Raw genomic sequence first — 16,200 nt, 5'->3', positions numbered from 1 at the left:
GAAGAAGCACACGCTGGAACAAAGACTGCCAGGAGAAATATCAGTCACCTCAGATATGCAGATGACACCACCCTTATGGCAGAAAGTGAAGAGGAACTAAAAAGCTTCTTGATGAAACTGAAAGAGGAGAGTGAGAATGTTGGCTGAAAGCTCAAAATTCAGAAAACTAAGATCATGGCATCTGGTCGCATGGCTTCATGGGAAATAGATGGGGAAACAGTGGAAACAGTGTCAGATTTTATTTTGGGGGGCTCCAAAATCACTGCAGGTGGTGACTGCAGCCATGAAATTGTAAAAGACGCTTGCCCTATGACAGGAAAGTTATGACCATCCTAGATCGCATATTCAAAAGCAGAGACGTTATTGTGCCAACAAAGTTCCATCTAGTCAAGACTATGGTTTTTCCAATAGTCTTGTTAGGATATGAGAGTTGCACTATGAAGAAAGCTGAGCACTGCAGAATTGATGCTTTTGAACTGTAGTGTTGGAAAGGACTCTTGAGAGTCCCTTGGACTGCAAGGAGGTCCAGCCAGTCCATTCTAAAGAAGATCATTCCTGGGTGTTCTGTGGAAGAAATGAGGCTAAAGCTGAAACTCCAGTACTTTGGTCACCTCATATGAAGAGTTGACTCACTGGGAAACTCTGAAGCTTGGAGGGATTGGAGGCAGGAGAAGGGGACGACAGAGGATGAGATGGCTGGATGGCATCACTGACTCGATGGACGTGAGTTTGCGTGAGCTCCGGGAGTTGGTGATGGACAGGGAGTCCTGGTGTGCTGCAATTTGTGGGGTTTCAAAAAAGTCACACACGACTGAACTGAGCTGAACTGAACTGAACTGAAGCAACTGACAAAGAATTTATCTCAAAAATATACAAACAACTCCTGAACCTCAATTCCAGGAAAATAAATGACCCCATGATAGAATAGGCGACAGGAGTAAACAAACATTTCTCCAAAGACGACATACAGATGGCTAACAAACACATGAAAAGATTCTCAACATCACTCAGTATCAGAAAAATGCTAATCAAAACGATAATGAGGTACCATTTCATGCCAGTCAGAATGACTGCTATCCAAAAGTCTGCAAGCAATAAATGCTGGGGAGGGTGTGGAGAAAAGGGAACGCTCTTACACTGTTAGTGGAATTGCAAACTAGTACAGCCACTATGGAGAACACTGTGGAGATTCCTTAAACAAACAAACAAAAAAACAAACTGTAAATAGAACTGTCATACGACCCAGCAATCCCACTGCTGGCCATACACACCAAGGAAACCAGAATTGAAAGAGACACGTGTACCCCAGTGTTCATCACAGCACTATTTCTAATAGCCAGGGCATGGATGCAACCTAGATGTCCATCAGCAGACTAATGGATAAGAAAGCTGTGGTACATATACACAATGGAGTATTACTCAGCCACTAAAAAGAATACATTTCAATCAGTTCTAGTGAGGTGGATGAAACTGAAGCCTATTATACAGAGTGAAGTTAGCCAGAAAGAAAAATACCAATAGAGTAAACTAGCGCATATATGTGGAATTTAGAAGGATGGTCATGATAAACCTGTACGTGAGATAGCAAAATAGACACAGATGTATAGAACAGTCTTTTGGACTCTGTGAGAGAGGGCGAGGGTAGGACGATTTGGGATAATGGCATTGAAACATGTATAATATTGTTTGTCAAACGAATCGCCAGACCAGTTCGATGCGTGATACAGGATCCTCGGGGCTGGTGCACTGGGATAACCATGAGGAATGGTTTGAGGAGGGAGGTAGCAGGGGTTTTCAGGATAGGGGACACGTGTATACCTGTGGCAGATCCATGTTAATGTATGGCAAAACCAATACAATATTGTAAAGCAATTAGACTACTCTTAAAATAAACAAATTTATATTAGAAATAAATCAAATAAAATTGTGTCCAACGTGAGGAAAACAACAGCATTTTTTGAACAATATCACTAAGTAAGCTTGAGTTGCAATTTTCTGGGTTCAAGGTGCCCTCATAAGTATGAGCCCTAACTCTTATTACAGAAAGAAGAGTGGAAAATGAGCTAGATGAAAGGAGAGCTTTTCAGCAACAAGATACGAATGTTTCAGCCAGAAAGATACTAAGTAACGTAGGGCTTCCCAAACAGTTTATTACGATCTTGGGAGCTAGCAGTGAGTGTGGTCACCTACATAAAGTTGCCTAAAATTATATTTTGACATCTATACATACATACACCTGTCTATGCATGAGTGTGTGTATGAAAAAAAGTGCAATGGCTTTTAATTCATGTTAGGTGTAATAGAAATGGGAAAAAAATAAAACCCAAATGTAGAATGATTCAAATTCTACTCGATTGTTGAATATTATGTAAGTTGAAATACTTCCAAATATGTTTTCTTGGCCGCATGTAAAATACGAGGACTCTTTTATATCACTCACCTCTCTCCGTTTCATAAATATATACCCATTTTCAAATGTTTGTCCAGTTTCATGACAAAATACTGATACAGAAATATATATAAATAATATATAAAATAGAGAGATGTTTTCATATCATAAACTATTGATAGCAAGCTTAGATTTTAGAATTATTTCCAACTCCATGCTCCATCTCAACAGGAAAGAGCCAAAGTTGTTGCTGACTCACTCACTCCAAGAGCTGGGAAACCTGAAAAAGAAACTGAACCTGCACTGAGATTTTGTGTCATATTTATGATCGAGCTCTAAGTCCGAGACTTGTTTTCCTTTATTGTACTAAGCAGTCCCTTCTTAAGACTGAAAAGCATGGACATCGAGAGAGAGAGGTAGGAGACTGTAGACGTCCTCATGTTCAACAGTAATTTTAATCGGAGAAGCTTGAAAAGACAGAAACTAAGGAAAGTAATCAAGCGATAGACAATAATAATGATTTAGCCACTAGTCAACCTCAAGGGTCTTTAGTCGCTCCTCAAGGGCCAGCATGGAGAAGGAAATGGCAACCCACTCCAGTGTTCTGCCTGGAGAATCCCAGGGATGGGGGAGCCTGGTGGGCTGCCATCTTTGGGGTCGCACAGAGTCGGACACGACTGAAGCGAATTAGCAGCAGCAGCAAGGACCATCGATGACATTCTGAGCAATCTCCTGTGAACAATTTTAGAGATGCTAAAGCCCAAACCAGGCTGAAACTTAAGTGCATAGCTGGAACTAGACGGTCAATGATGTGGACTCCCAGTATCCTCAGTAATAGGCCACTAGTAGAATGTCCCAATATTGATCACAGACCCCATGTTCCACCCTCACTCAGCCATTAAAATATTTCCCCTGACAGTGTTTGGGGATTTGCGTCTTTGAAGCACCAGCTGCTAAGACACCTTGCTTGGTCCTACAATAAGCACTTTCCCGCCCCCCCCCCCCCCCCTCCACTGAAACCCACAGTCAATTCAGAAATTTTTTTGTACAGAAGCAAGTAGACCAAGTCTGCTAGGGTAACAGGACTGAATATTAAGAATGTGTGTATAGAAGGATGATACATCACTTTTATTTCAGAAATAAAGTAGATTTATTGATGTGAGTTTTCGATAACCCTGTATGCGAGATAGCAAAAGAGACACAGATGTATAGAACAGTCTTTTGGACTCTGTGGGAGAGTGAGAGGGTGGGATGTTTTGGGAGAATGGCATTGAAACATGTATAATATCATATATGAAATGAGTCGCCAGCCCAGGTTCAGGGCATGATACTGGATGCTTGGGGCTGGTGTATTGGGACGACCCAGAGGGATGGTACGGGTTGGGAGAAGGGAAGGGGTTCAGGAAAGGGAACATGTGTATACCTGTGGCGGACATATGTTGATGTATGGCAAAATCAATACAATCATGTAAAGTAACTAACCTCCAATTAAAATAAATAAATTTCTTTAAAAAAAAAAAAGAAATCATCCAAAAAGCTCCATACCTACATTGAAACCAAGCACCACCAAGAGCCAACAAGTTCCAGAGGAAGACATACCATGCACATTCTCCAGCAACACAGGAACAGAGCCCGGGGCTTCAATATACAGGTTGCCCAAACTGCAAACCCATAGACATCTCAAACCTCACTACTGGACACTTCGTTGCCCTCCAGAGAGAAGAGATGCAGCTGCACCCACCGGAACACTGACACAAGCTTCCCTAACCAGGAAACCTGACAAGCCACTCGTCCAACCCCAGCCACAGGGAGGAACCTCCACAATAAAGAGGAACCACAAACTGCCAGAAAGAGAAAGGCCATCCCAAACACAGGAACCAAAAAAAAGCCAACAACTTGAGTAATGAGATTTTGCATGCTTCATGGTTTTGGTTACTATTTCTGTCAGCAGTCTGTATTTGAAGTTGATGCTGAAGTAAACACTTGGTTGAACATTACCCTTCAATTGCTAGGAGACCAGTGACTTTGTCATGTCACAACTAACCTTCGATTGCTAGGAGACCAGTGATTTTGTGATGTCACAGCTGTTTGACTGGGAGGACCTCTGTGCTTGTCCAGAGAGTTTCTCTCTGTAGGCCAGCCAAACATCATTTGAAGTTGCATTGTGTAAAAGCAGACAAATGAGAAAATTATCTGAAGAAAGCTTTCCCTGAGATGGCACATATTTCTTCAGAAATTCAAGATGGACCTCCTAAAGATGAATCCACTGGTTCAGAAACCTCCATTAGATCTTATTGGTATGATTATACACCTGGGGACTCAGTTTTGAGATCTATGAGTGAAGAATGTGCTTTTCAGGCTTTGTCTGAGGATCTTGTGATCAAAAGGCCACACTACACATATTCTGTCTCTGAAACAGATGATGTGAATGATTTTCTTTCACTCACATTTCCACAAAAGCTTTGGAATATAGTTGAAAGTGATCAGTTTGAGTCTATTTGGTGGGATGAGACAGGCACATGTAGAGTGATCAGTGAAGAACTCTTTAGGAAAGAAGTCTTGGAAAGAAAGGAGCCTTTCAGAATATTTGAAACCAAGAGCACGAAAAGTTTAATTCGACAGCTTAATCTTTATGGATTTAATAAAAACCGACAAACCGTTCAAAGATCGGCTTCACTACCTGTCTTTCTGGAAGAAGAAAACAACATCTCTCTTTTGCGTAAGGTATTCCAAAATTTTCACTTATCGGCAATATGTCAGATTAAATCATGTGACCTAGAAAGCGTGTTCATATATGTGGCTCAAACGGAGTTGAAACTTGAGGTAACAAATTATTGAAAAAGTTTTATCTTTTTGAAGTTGAGAACAGCTGGAGGTTAGAATATTGGATGTTTAACAAACCTTCCTAGTAACTTGAAACCAGATACAAGTTCTGAAGCTACTTAAAGTGGTATTTACTGTATATACACAACATATTTTTAGTTGAGCATATACGTTCTAACATGTTACCTGTGAAAACTACCAACAGAGGTATTTTATTTGATGTTATTTCATTGCTTCCATTAAAGGAAACTTTTAGCGATATGAAGGAATGAAATTAGTAAAGAATGAAAAATGAATATAATAGACAAGAAAATATTGTCACAAAACCAAAACTTTATTCTCCCATATGACTACTAGGAGACTTCCAGCTGAACAGGGCATTTAAAAAACACTCTGTAAAGGGCCAAAACAGAAATAATTTAGGCTTTGCGAATATGATCGTTGACGATTAATTAAGTTTTCAGGCATAGAGAATAACCAAAGAAGCTGGCAAGTCCCTGTTCCAACTTTAAGAACTCCGAAAACTGAGTTTCACACAATTTCCACGTGAGAAAATAAAATTCTTTCGGTTTTCCTCAGCCATTAAAAGTGTAAAGCTCTAAAATTAAAAAAAAAAAAAAAAGAAGAAGTAAAGCTCATTCTCAGCTCACAATAGACAGTGCAAAAACAGGGGCAGGCTGCCCTGCCTTGATTGAAATGTAATTCCAAAAGGAGGGGGAGTCAAGATCTGGGCTGTGAGTGCTGGACACCATCACTGGACTCCCCTGGTAGACTCGGAGGCCGTTCTCAGCCCTGTGCCCTGGCGACTGTGCCATTTGTTTTTTCTTTCTTCGCGTTTGGTGAGCTGAGCAATCTTGACCCAAGACCCTTGAGATTCACATTCAGGCTGACCACGCCTCCAGCGGGTGCTTTTACGGGGTGAAGGGGCGGGGGGAGGGCTCATCGCCCGCGCATGCGCCCAACTCGGCCTCGCGGCCAATCAGATTGCAGGCGCCGACACCTGGCAGCCAATCATCGGGGGCAGCCCGCACGCCTGTAGGGGGAGCTGAGGCGGCGCCCCAGACCTGAGGAGGCCTCATCGCCTCAGGCTCGCGTCCTCAGGCTCAATCTGGGAACTGCCTAGGGCAGGTGAGCCGCAGGCAGTTCTGTCTCCTCCATCAACGGGGACCGGTAAGGACTGGAGCGTGGTTCAGCCCAAGCGGTGCCTGGCGGCTAAAGGGAGGGTTTCTCGGGTCCCCACTCGCACAAGGCCTTGCTCGGCGGGGCGGCTGGTGAGGGCCCGCGGGCCCTCAGGAGGGAGCGTGCGGCAGGACCCACAGGCCTCAGGCTCCTTTCACCCTCTCCCCTCTCTAGTCTGGGCGGGCTCTGCTCTCCAGCAGCTTTCCTGCCCAGGGGTGGGACAAGCCAGCTCGCGGAAAGGGCCTCTTGGGCCCCTGGCCCCCGGCACCACGCCCAGCTCTCCTGTGGAACCTAATGTATTTAAACACACATGCACAAATCTTCACGGCCCAAGCCGGTTCTGCACCCAGGCACAGTCAGGTGGGCGCAGCAAAAAAAGAAGAAGAAAAAAAATCGATCTAGTGGCCTCTTCACTGCCCTGGTGCTTTGGTCGTTTTCCTGTTTCCTCTTGCCTCTCCTCGGACTCCAGGGCTGCCCCGTCCTTGGGGGCCCCGAGATTCAGGCCTTTGGTTCGGGAAGTTGGCAGATGAGGTATTTGTTTGTTTGTTACTGAGAGAAGGGAGGTGGGAGGAAGAAGCTCAGGGCTAAGGAGTTCAATCACTTGGTCTGGTTGAGTGTGAGACACCTGGTCAGCATCCGTAGGGTAGGACCAGGTAGGGCCTGGGGGGATAGAATGTTCCCGGAACAGGTGACTCACCCTGAGCTTTTCTTCTGCTTGTCCCCAGGATGTGACCGTTTGCTGCCTGGTAGGTCTGAAGCGCTCAGGATTTCAGTGGGCCCCTGAGGTAAGGTGACAGACATCTTTACAATAAGGGACAAAGTTGTGGCTTTCTTACTTTCCGTTTTTCTCCTTTCATTCATTGGCTGACACGTTGGTGTTGAGAGAGAGTATTCCTGATTGGGGATTACCTGACCCTGATTGCGGGTGCTGACTTCAGGGCAGTCATGGTTTCAGGTTTGCAGCTTTCTGAGTGGCAAGCTTAAAAACAGGCAGGGTGACTTGCTTTCTCCTGCCTTCTTGAAAGAAAAAAAGTAAGAGCACCATGGGTCTTAAGCTGTGTAGAGCTGACTCCTACCACTTGGTGAGGCTAAAATGGGGCAATGCACATATCCTAAGGTTTTAGCTAGGAAAGCAAAGCAGTGCAGGTGTGGGGGTTCCCTGGTGGCCTGGTGATTAGGATTCTGGGCTTTCACTGCAGTGGTCTGGATTCAATCTCTGGTCAGGGAACTGGGACCCCACAAGCCAAACAGCATGGCCAAATGAATAAATGAATCAAGTGGTTCATTCAGAGACAATGTCCTGTGATTTAACATGTTCACGTGAGATTACTTGCTCATTTCTGTATCCTTAAGGGCTTTTTTTCATCAAGTAAGTGAACTCCACTGGATGGGGGTGAGGCACCATCTGAGTTCATTTCATGCGAGTAAACAAGATCATAGGAAGCCCTATGCCCAGCAACTTGTGCCTACAGCTGTGTTGTATACTTATCTTGCTGGTACAGCTTTGAACTTCACAGCATGTTTTGTTTTGGTCACAACATGTGGCTTCATAGGATATTCGTTCCCCAACCAGGGATCGAACACAGGATCCTGGCAGTGAGAGGACTGAGTCCTAACCAAACCACTGGACTGCCAGGCAACTCCTGTGTTTCGGTGCTTTGGATTGGTGTGTGTGTGTGTGTGTGTGTGTGTGTGTGTGTGTCTGTGTCTGTGTGTGTGTCTGTGTGTGTGTCTGTGTCTGTGTGTCTGTGTGTCTGTCTTTTTAATTTTTGCTATATTTATAGGAGAACTCTTCTGTGTGTAAGTATGATGTGAATGGTATTATAACTTGAAATGTTTGTGTTGTACATACGATCTCAAAATTGAATAGTTTGAAAGAACTTCACACTTGTTATCTCTTGGCCTAGGATCTCTCCTGAGGTAGTAGTCAAGCTTTTGTCTGGCTTGGCCACCTCTGAAGACTTAGCTTGTTGAATCTACACTCTCTCACTTGCCTGTACTCATGAAGCCTCAGTTCCTCCTTCTGTGGGCCTCTCCAAGGGGCTTCTCTTGTGGAGGCTGCTGTCTTTTCTCAGAATGAGTGATTCAGGAAAGCACTTGCACCCATGATAAAGTGCAGAGTCTTCTTTCAGATGTTACACATCTTCACTTGTGTATTTGCTTAGTCTCCCAGGTCAACCCTGTGATAGATTGAGAGAGAACTACGCAGCGGTGGGAATATCAGGAGATTCGATTCACTGGTTACCGTACCCATTAATCCACCATGCCAGCCTGTTGTTTCATATGACCTCAGCTCTGTCAATGTGAGCAAATTATTTGGCTTGTGTACCCTTCTTGTGTGCCGCTACTGCTGCTATGCCGCTTAGTCGTGTCCGACTGTGCGGTCTCATGGACAGCAGCCCACAAGGCTCCCCCTTTTCTGGGATTCTCCAGGCAAGAACGCTGGAGTGGGTTGCCATTTCCTTCTCCAGTGCATGAGACTGAAGCCGCTCAGGCGTGTCCGAGCCTTCGAAACCCCATGGACTGCGGCCTACCAGGCTCCTCCATCTGTGGGATTTTCCAGGCAAGAGTACTGGTGTGGGTTTCCATTGCCTTCTCCAGCTTGTGTGCTCTCTGGCTTGATCTACTCAATTCTTGATGTACTCAGTTCTAGACCTACTCATTTCTTGATCTTCTAGCAAGTCTCCTCTTTGTCCCGGATTAAGTTTTCTGTTTCTCTGGATGGTTCCCATCAGCAAACAGACTGACTATAATGTGACCTGTCGTTAAAAATCCATCTTTGGGTGACACATCCTGCTTCTGCTGCTTTTTTTTCATGTTTGCTTATTATAGATCTCTGCAGAGTTGTTTCTAGACTTTGTTATCTCGAGTTCTCTCATTTTCCTTTAAAGCCGCTCTTGTCCAGGCCACAGGTGAATTTCAAATGTTTAACTCCGTGGTCAATTTTTAGTTGTTATCTTATTTACTTTATTGGCATCCTTTATCAGACTAGCTCATTTCCTCCTCCCTGAAAAAAATGTTCCACTTGGATTACAGAGTGCTTCTCTTTCCTGCTTCTCTTCCACCTACAGTTCTCCCACATACAAAGTGTGACCTTTGTGTCTGGCTTGATTCAGATGTCATATTTTCTTTTTCAATATTTATTTATTTAGCTCTGTGGCATGTGGGATCTTAGTTCCCAGCCCAGGGATGGCACCTGTGGAGAGTCTTAAACACTGGATCTCCAGGAAAGTCCCCTCGTTTGTGTACTTTCAAGATTCCTCCATTTCATGGCTGTATAGCAGTGAATGTTTTTGTTTTATTTTTATGGCTGCATATGGTAAATGGCTTCCATGCAGTCCGTTTTGAGCATATACCACAGTTTGTTTATCCATTCGTCAATGTTGGGTAATACGTGGATGGTGTACTCTTTGTGGCTATAGTGAGTAATGTTGCTGTGAACACTGATTTTGCATGGACTGAACATTTTCAGTGTTTGTGGATATGTACAAAAGAGGGAAATTCCTGGATCATATGGCTCCTCTATATTTAATTTTTGAGGTACTGACAAACCACTTCTGCAAGAGTGGTGGTACCATTTTACAGCAATTACCTCAACAATATCTGAAGATTCCTTTTCTCCACATCCTCTGCAGCACTTGTTATTATTCGTCATTTTGATTGGGTGTGAAGTAGTATGGGTGTGAAGTAGTATCTCAGTGAGACTGCTTTACATTTTGCTAGGGGCTTCCCTGGTGGCTCCGAAGGGAAAGTGTCTGCCTGCAATGTAGGAGACCTGGGATCAATTCCTGGGTCGGGAAGATCGCCTTGAGCAGGAAATGGTAATCCACTCCAGCACTGTTGCCTGGAAAATCCCATGAACGGAGGAGCCTGATAGGCTACAGTCCATGGGGTTGCAAAGAGTCGGAAATGTCTATTCAAATTCTTTTCCTGGTTGTTAAAAGCTTTTCTTTTTTTAATTGTTGTAGAAAACATCTAACTTAAATTTTTACCATTTTAACCATTTTTGCATGCTAAGTATTTCACACACTTTCATCAGCCTTTTGGAGAAAGAAATGGCAAGCCACTGCAAATCCGATGGAGAAGGGAGCCTGGTGAGCTTTCGTCCATGGGGATGCAAAGTTGGGCACACCTGAGTGACTAACACATATACACACACATAGTCACAGTGTTGTTTTGTTGTCGTTGTCATTGTTTTAGCTGTGCTATGCAGCTTGAATGACAGTTCCCTGGTTGAGGATCATACCCAGGCCCCTGATAGGAAACTGTGGAGTCCTAACCTCTGAACTACCAGGGACTTCCTTATCACATTGTTATGAAACAGATCTCTACACCTTTACATCTTGCAAAATCGAAACTCTGTGCCCATCACTTGTCCCATTAAACAGCAACTGCTCTTTTCTTGCCTGTTGACCTAGACCGTGGACTCCGTCGTTCTTTTTTGTTTCCTCTCGATTGCTTGACTGTGTTAGCTATTTCATACAAGTAGAAACTTACAGTATTTGTCTTTTTGTATGACTGGCTTATTTCATTTGGCTTGATGTCTGAAATGATCATGCATGTTGTAGCATGTGACAGAATTTTCTTTATATGGCTAAATAGTATTTCATTGTATGTATCTATGACATTTGATGGACATTTCGATGGTTCCACCTCTTAGTTGTTGTGCTTCGTGCTGCTGTGAGCACGGCTGTGCAGATATCCCAAGACCCCATGTTAACTTCTTTTGAATTTATATCCTGAAGTGGAATTGCTGAATCGTGTGTCAGCTCCAGATTTTTAATTTTTCGAGGAGCCTTTAAACTGTTTTCTGTAGCAGTTGCACCATTTTAAAATCTGTCCATAACACACAGGGATCCAGTTTCTGTACGTGCTTGCCAACAGTTGTCCTTTCCTTTCCTTCATATGTAAATTGTGTGTGTATATGCACACACAATTTTTTTCATGCCCTTTTCCATTATTGTTTTTCACAAATTATGAATATAGTTCCTTGTGCTATCCAGTACGATCTTGTTTGTCTATTGTATATATTACAGTTTGCATCTGCTAATCACCAGCTCCCAATCTATGCCTGCCCCACTTTTCCCCTCTTGGGAATCACATAGTCTGCTCTCTCTGTCTGTGAGTCTGTTTGTGTTTCATAGATAAGTTCATTTGTGTCATATTTTAGAGTCCATGTAAGTGATACCATACGAGATTTGTCTTTCTCTTTTTTTTTAATTTTAATTTTTACTTTATTTTATTTTACAACACTGTATTGGTTTTGCCATACATTGACATGAGTCCGCCACGGGTGTACACGAGTTCCCAATCCTGTCCTCCTCCCACCTCCCACCCCATATCATCTGTCTGGATCATCCCTGTGCACCAGCCCCAAGCATCCTGTATCCTGCCTGGAACATAGACTGGCGACTATCTTACATGATAGTGTACATATTTCAGTGCCATTCTCCCAAATTATCCCACCCTCTCCTTCCCCCTCGGAGTCCAAAAGTGCGTTCTATACATCTGTGTCTCTTCTGCTGTCTCTCATACAGGGTTATCATTACCATCTTTCTAAATTCCATATATATGTGTTAGTATACTGTATTGGTGTTTTTCTTTCTGGCTTACTTCACTGTGTATAATCGGCTCCAGTTTCATCCATCCCATTAGAATTGATTCATACAAAGTCTGCCAGCAATAAATGCTGGAGAGGGTGTGGAGAAAAGGGAACCCTCTTACCCTGTTGGTGGGAATGCAATCTAGTACAGCCAGTATGGAGAAGAGTGTGGAGATTCCCTAAAAAATTGCAAATAGAACTGCCGTATGAGCCAGCAATCCCACTGCTGGGCATACACACTGAGGAAACCAGAACTGAAAGAGACACATGGACCCCAGTGTTCATCGCAGCACTGTTTATAATAGCCAGGACATGGAACAACCTAGATGTCCATCAACAGATAAATGGATCAGAAAGCTGTGGTACATATACACAATGGAGTATTACTCAGCCATTCCAAAGAATATATTGTCTTTCTCTTTCTGACTTCCTAAGTATTCTTTTTAATGCTAGTGTAGATTCAAGTATTTACTTAACAACATGTGTTGCTACTGTATAAAATGTGGTTGACTTTTAAAATATTTGTCTTCTATTCTGCAAGCTTTATATTAATTCTGATACTTGTGTTTTCTTCAAGATTTTCTATATACAAAAGTATGTTATCTCCAATATACTTTGACTGTTTCCTTTCCATTCTGAAGGCTGTTTTTTGTTTTTGTTTTCTCTTTTCTTTTTTTTCTTTTTAAACAACAACAACATTTCTCTTTTGTTACCTGATTGCTCTGGTTATAGAACTGCCAGTATAATGTTGAGCCAAAGTGTGTAATAGACTTCCTTGTGTTGTTCCCAGTCTTAGAGGGAACGCTTTCAGTTTTTCATTATTAAGTGTGATGTTAGCTGTGGGTCTTTTTACAGGTGCCCTTTGATTGAGAAAGTTCTCTTCTGTTCTTAATTATTAAGTGTTCTTTTAAGCCCGGTTCTGAAAAGGTGCTAGATTCAGGGAAATGCTTTTTCTTCAGGCAGATGTGTTATTTGTTTTATTGTGTTCAAATGGCATAATGTTGAGTGACTTTCATATAATGAAGCAACTTTGCATACCTCCCCAAATCCCATGTGATCATGGTATACAGTCTTTTTTATATGTTGTTGGATTTCGTTTGCCAGTATTTTGTTGAGGACTCTTTCACCTGTATTCGTAAGGGATATCAAGGTGTGTGTGTGTGATGCCTCTGTCTGATATTGGTATGAGAGAAATACTGGCATCACTTTGCCTGCTATGTGGGGAAGAGACCTGTGGCGTGAAGGATGAAGCATTGTTGGATTTAAGTTTAGCCAGGATTAGAGGGAGAAATTTAGGATATATCGGTGTGGAATTGGGGTGAGATTATCAAAGAGAGCTCATTCTCAATTTCCTAGGCCTGTGTTAAGTGCTTGACATTGAATTATGCTGTTTGTTAACTAGGTATAGATAGATTATACTTTGAATTTGCTACCTATTTTCTTTGTTAACATTTATGAAATTAGAATTTGTGAATCAGGTGTAATGTGCATTTAAGATACATTTTCTTCAAATTTTACTACAAAACAAGATGCCATTGAATAGCTGATGCCTTTTAAAAAGAGCTGGTAACCTTAAGTCTAAGAAATAAGCATGTTTGTCTTTAAGAGACAGAAACACCTTTAAAAGTTATAAATTTGCCCAAGAAGATGCAACTGGTGTGTGGTTAACTTAGAATTCCAACTTAATCTTCTTTGACTCCAAAGTCCATGTTTCTGAACGCTGTACAACAGTGCTTTTGTAAAAATACTCGTCCTTTACATGTGATTTCACCTAATGATCAGTCGTGGTGGGTTTTTGGGTTTTTTGTCTTTATTTTTTTAAATAGAAGAGGTTAAAGTGAACGTGGGACAAAGCTTATGATTCTAGAGCCATGTAGACTTGTAGTCATAGGTTTTTCAGCTGTCACTGAGTCTCGTTGACACTCGGTGTCTTTGTCTGTAAGATAAGGATGTTTAAAACTACTCTAGAGTTTTGGAGATAATCAAATAGCCCATTTTTCTGTACTTAACTAATATGTAGTATGTTTATACTTAGGTGGCAGTTTGTATAAAGGAAGCCCTGGGACTTGTGGCCGCACCCTGTAAGAATAAAAAAGTACTCAAAATATGGAACTACCATGTATGTTACGTGAAGAAGAACAAGAGCCAGAAGTACGGAAAAGGGAGGGAGAAGCCAAACAAGCAGATGATGATGATGATGATGAAGTGATCTTGGTCGGAGTGGAACATGTAAATGAAGATGCTGACGTGATCTTTGTTGGGATGAGCTCAGCTTCAAAACCAGTCGTTTCAAACGTACTGAACAGAGATACCCCAGGTTCTTGTTCAAGGAGAAAAAGGTATGGTCACTTCAGGAAAGGTAACGCTGACAAATTACAGCCTGCTAGTCATGTGACTGCTATATCAGAAGCAAAGGCTGTCTTGCCAGTTTCTGACTCTGAATCAAGATCAACAGATAGTCCTATTATTATTGAACCTCTGTCTCAAGCTGATTGTAAAAATATTTCACCACAAAGAGTGCCGAATTGCTTTTCAAAGGAGTCATGTTCTTCTTTGATTACCTTCACAAGTTCATTGCAGCATCCAGCAGAAAGAGCGGTTTCTGCAGGAGATATGAATAAAAGTCCTCATGTCTCAAAGGTACTTTCCACTTGTGAAACAAATAGCAGAAATCCCAAAAGGCCTAAGCTCAGTGATGGCATTATAGGGGAACATTGTTTAGGTTTTTCCCCTTCAGGTATTTTTCATACAGTGACCACTCAGCAAAGCACACCGGACCGTGTCCATACCTCACTAAGCCATGTTCAGAATGGAGAACCTTGTCCAACACCTTTTCCAAAGGACAGTGTTCATTGCAAGCCTGTAAGACCTTTAGGGGAAAATGGACTGACAAAAACTGATTTTCCAAGTTCAGCAAGTCCAGACAAAATTGGTGATCCCACAGAAGGAAAGCTGACTGTGTTACTTGGTGACTTCTACTATGGAGAGCATGTAGGAGTTGGGCAGCCAGAACCGAAGACCCACACAGCGTTTAAATGCCTCAGCTGCTTGAAAGTTCTAAAAAATGTCAAGTTTATGAATCACATGAAGCACCATTTGGAACTTGAGAGGCAGAGAGGTGACAGCTGGAAAACCCACACCACCTGCCGGCACTGCCTCCGCCAGTTTCCTACTCCCTTCCAGATGCAGTGTCACATTGAAAGTGTCCACACTCCCCAGGAGCCCTCCGCAGTCTGTCGCATCTGTGAGTTGTCCTTTGAGACAGATCAGGTTCTCTTAGAGCACATGAAAGACAATCATAAGCCTGGTGAAATGCCCTATGTATGCCAGGTTTGCAGTTACAGATCATCATTTTTTGCAGATGTGGATGCACATTTCAGAGCATACCATGGTGACACTAAGAATTTACTTTGCCTGTTTTGTCTCAAAATTTTTAAAACTGCAACAGCCTACGGACATCATCATAGAGGGCACTGGGAAAAGAGTTTTCGCCAGTGTTCCAAATGTCGGCTACAGTTTTTAACTTCCAAAGAGGAAAGGGAGCACAAGACCCAGTGTCATCAAATGTTTAAGAAGCCTAAGCAGCTAGAAGGATTGTCTCCTGAAACAAAAATTGTTATTCAGGTATCACTGGAACCCCTTCAACCAGGATTGGTGGAAGTAGCATCCATTACTGTGAACACATCTGATTTTGAATCATCACCCCCCAAATCTAAAAGTAGGAGGTCAAAAAAAGAAGAAAAAAGTTAATTCTGCTTTCAGTAAGTCTGAAGCAAGTATTTCGGTCAAAGTTAAAAACCCCATTAAAACCAAAAAGATCAAATTATAGCATTATTCAATAATATCAAATATAGGGAAACCGATGGGTAATTTATGTGATTTTGTTTTAAATACAGGAAGTACAATTTCGTTTGATCTGTGTATTGAGATGTTATTTAAAAATCTATTATCTGTTTTTCATATAATTGTCTTAACATGTAAAAAGAATGTGTGCACGCGTGTGTGAGAGAGAGAGAATGAGAGAAGTGGAGAAAGGAAAAGTAAGAACCTATTTCGGTAGCTGATGTTACTTGTAAGTTCGAAAGCTCTAGTATACATATAATCTGTAGAGTGTTTTAGCAACGTAATTTTCAACTGTTTTCATGCCTTGAAGTTCTCAGTATCAGCTATATAGCCAGATTTGAATGTCACTCTCTGAAGTGCCTCT

The 16,200-nt window shown here is 42.3% G+C and overlaps 1 protein-coding gene across 1 annotated transcript; it reads left to right on the top strand.

Annotated features, from left to right (window-relative positions):
* Positions 1-14,099: 14,099 nt before the first annotated feature.
* On the top strand, positions 14,100-15,722 carry LOC128070995 (zinc finger protein 280B-like; the record flags this gene model as incomplete). Its single annotated transcript, XM_052663991.1, has 1 exon — positions 14,100-15,722. A coding segment is annotated over exon 1 (1,623 nt), but the record flags the coding sequence as incomplete, so codon positions are not given.
* Positions 15,723-16,200: the final 478 nt, after the last annotated feature.

The sequence above is a fragment of the Budorcas taxicolor genome, chromosome Y (assembly GCF_023091745.1).
Source record: "Budorcas taxicolor isolate Tak-1 chromosome Y, Takin1.1, whole genome shotgun sequence".
NCBI classification, from domain to species: Eukaryota; Metazoa; Chordata; class Mammalia; order Artiodactyla; family Bovidae; genus Budorcas; species Budorcas taxicolor.
Note: the sequence above shows the minus strand (reverse complement) of the source record. Positions and strands in the feature narration are given on the sequence as shown.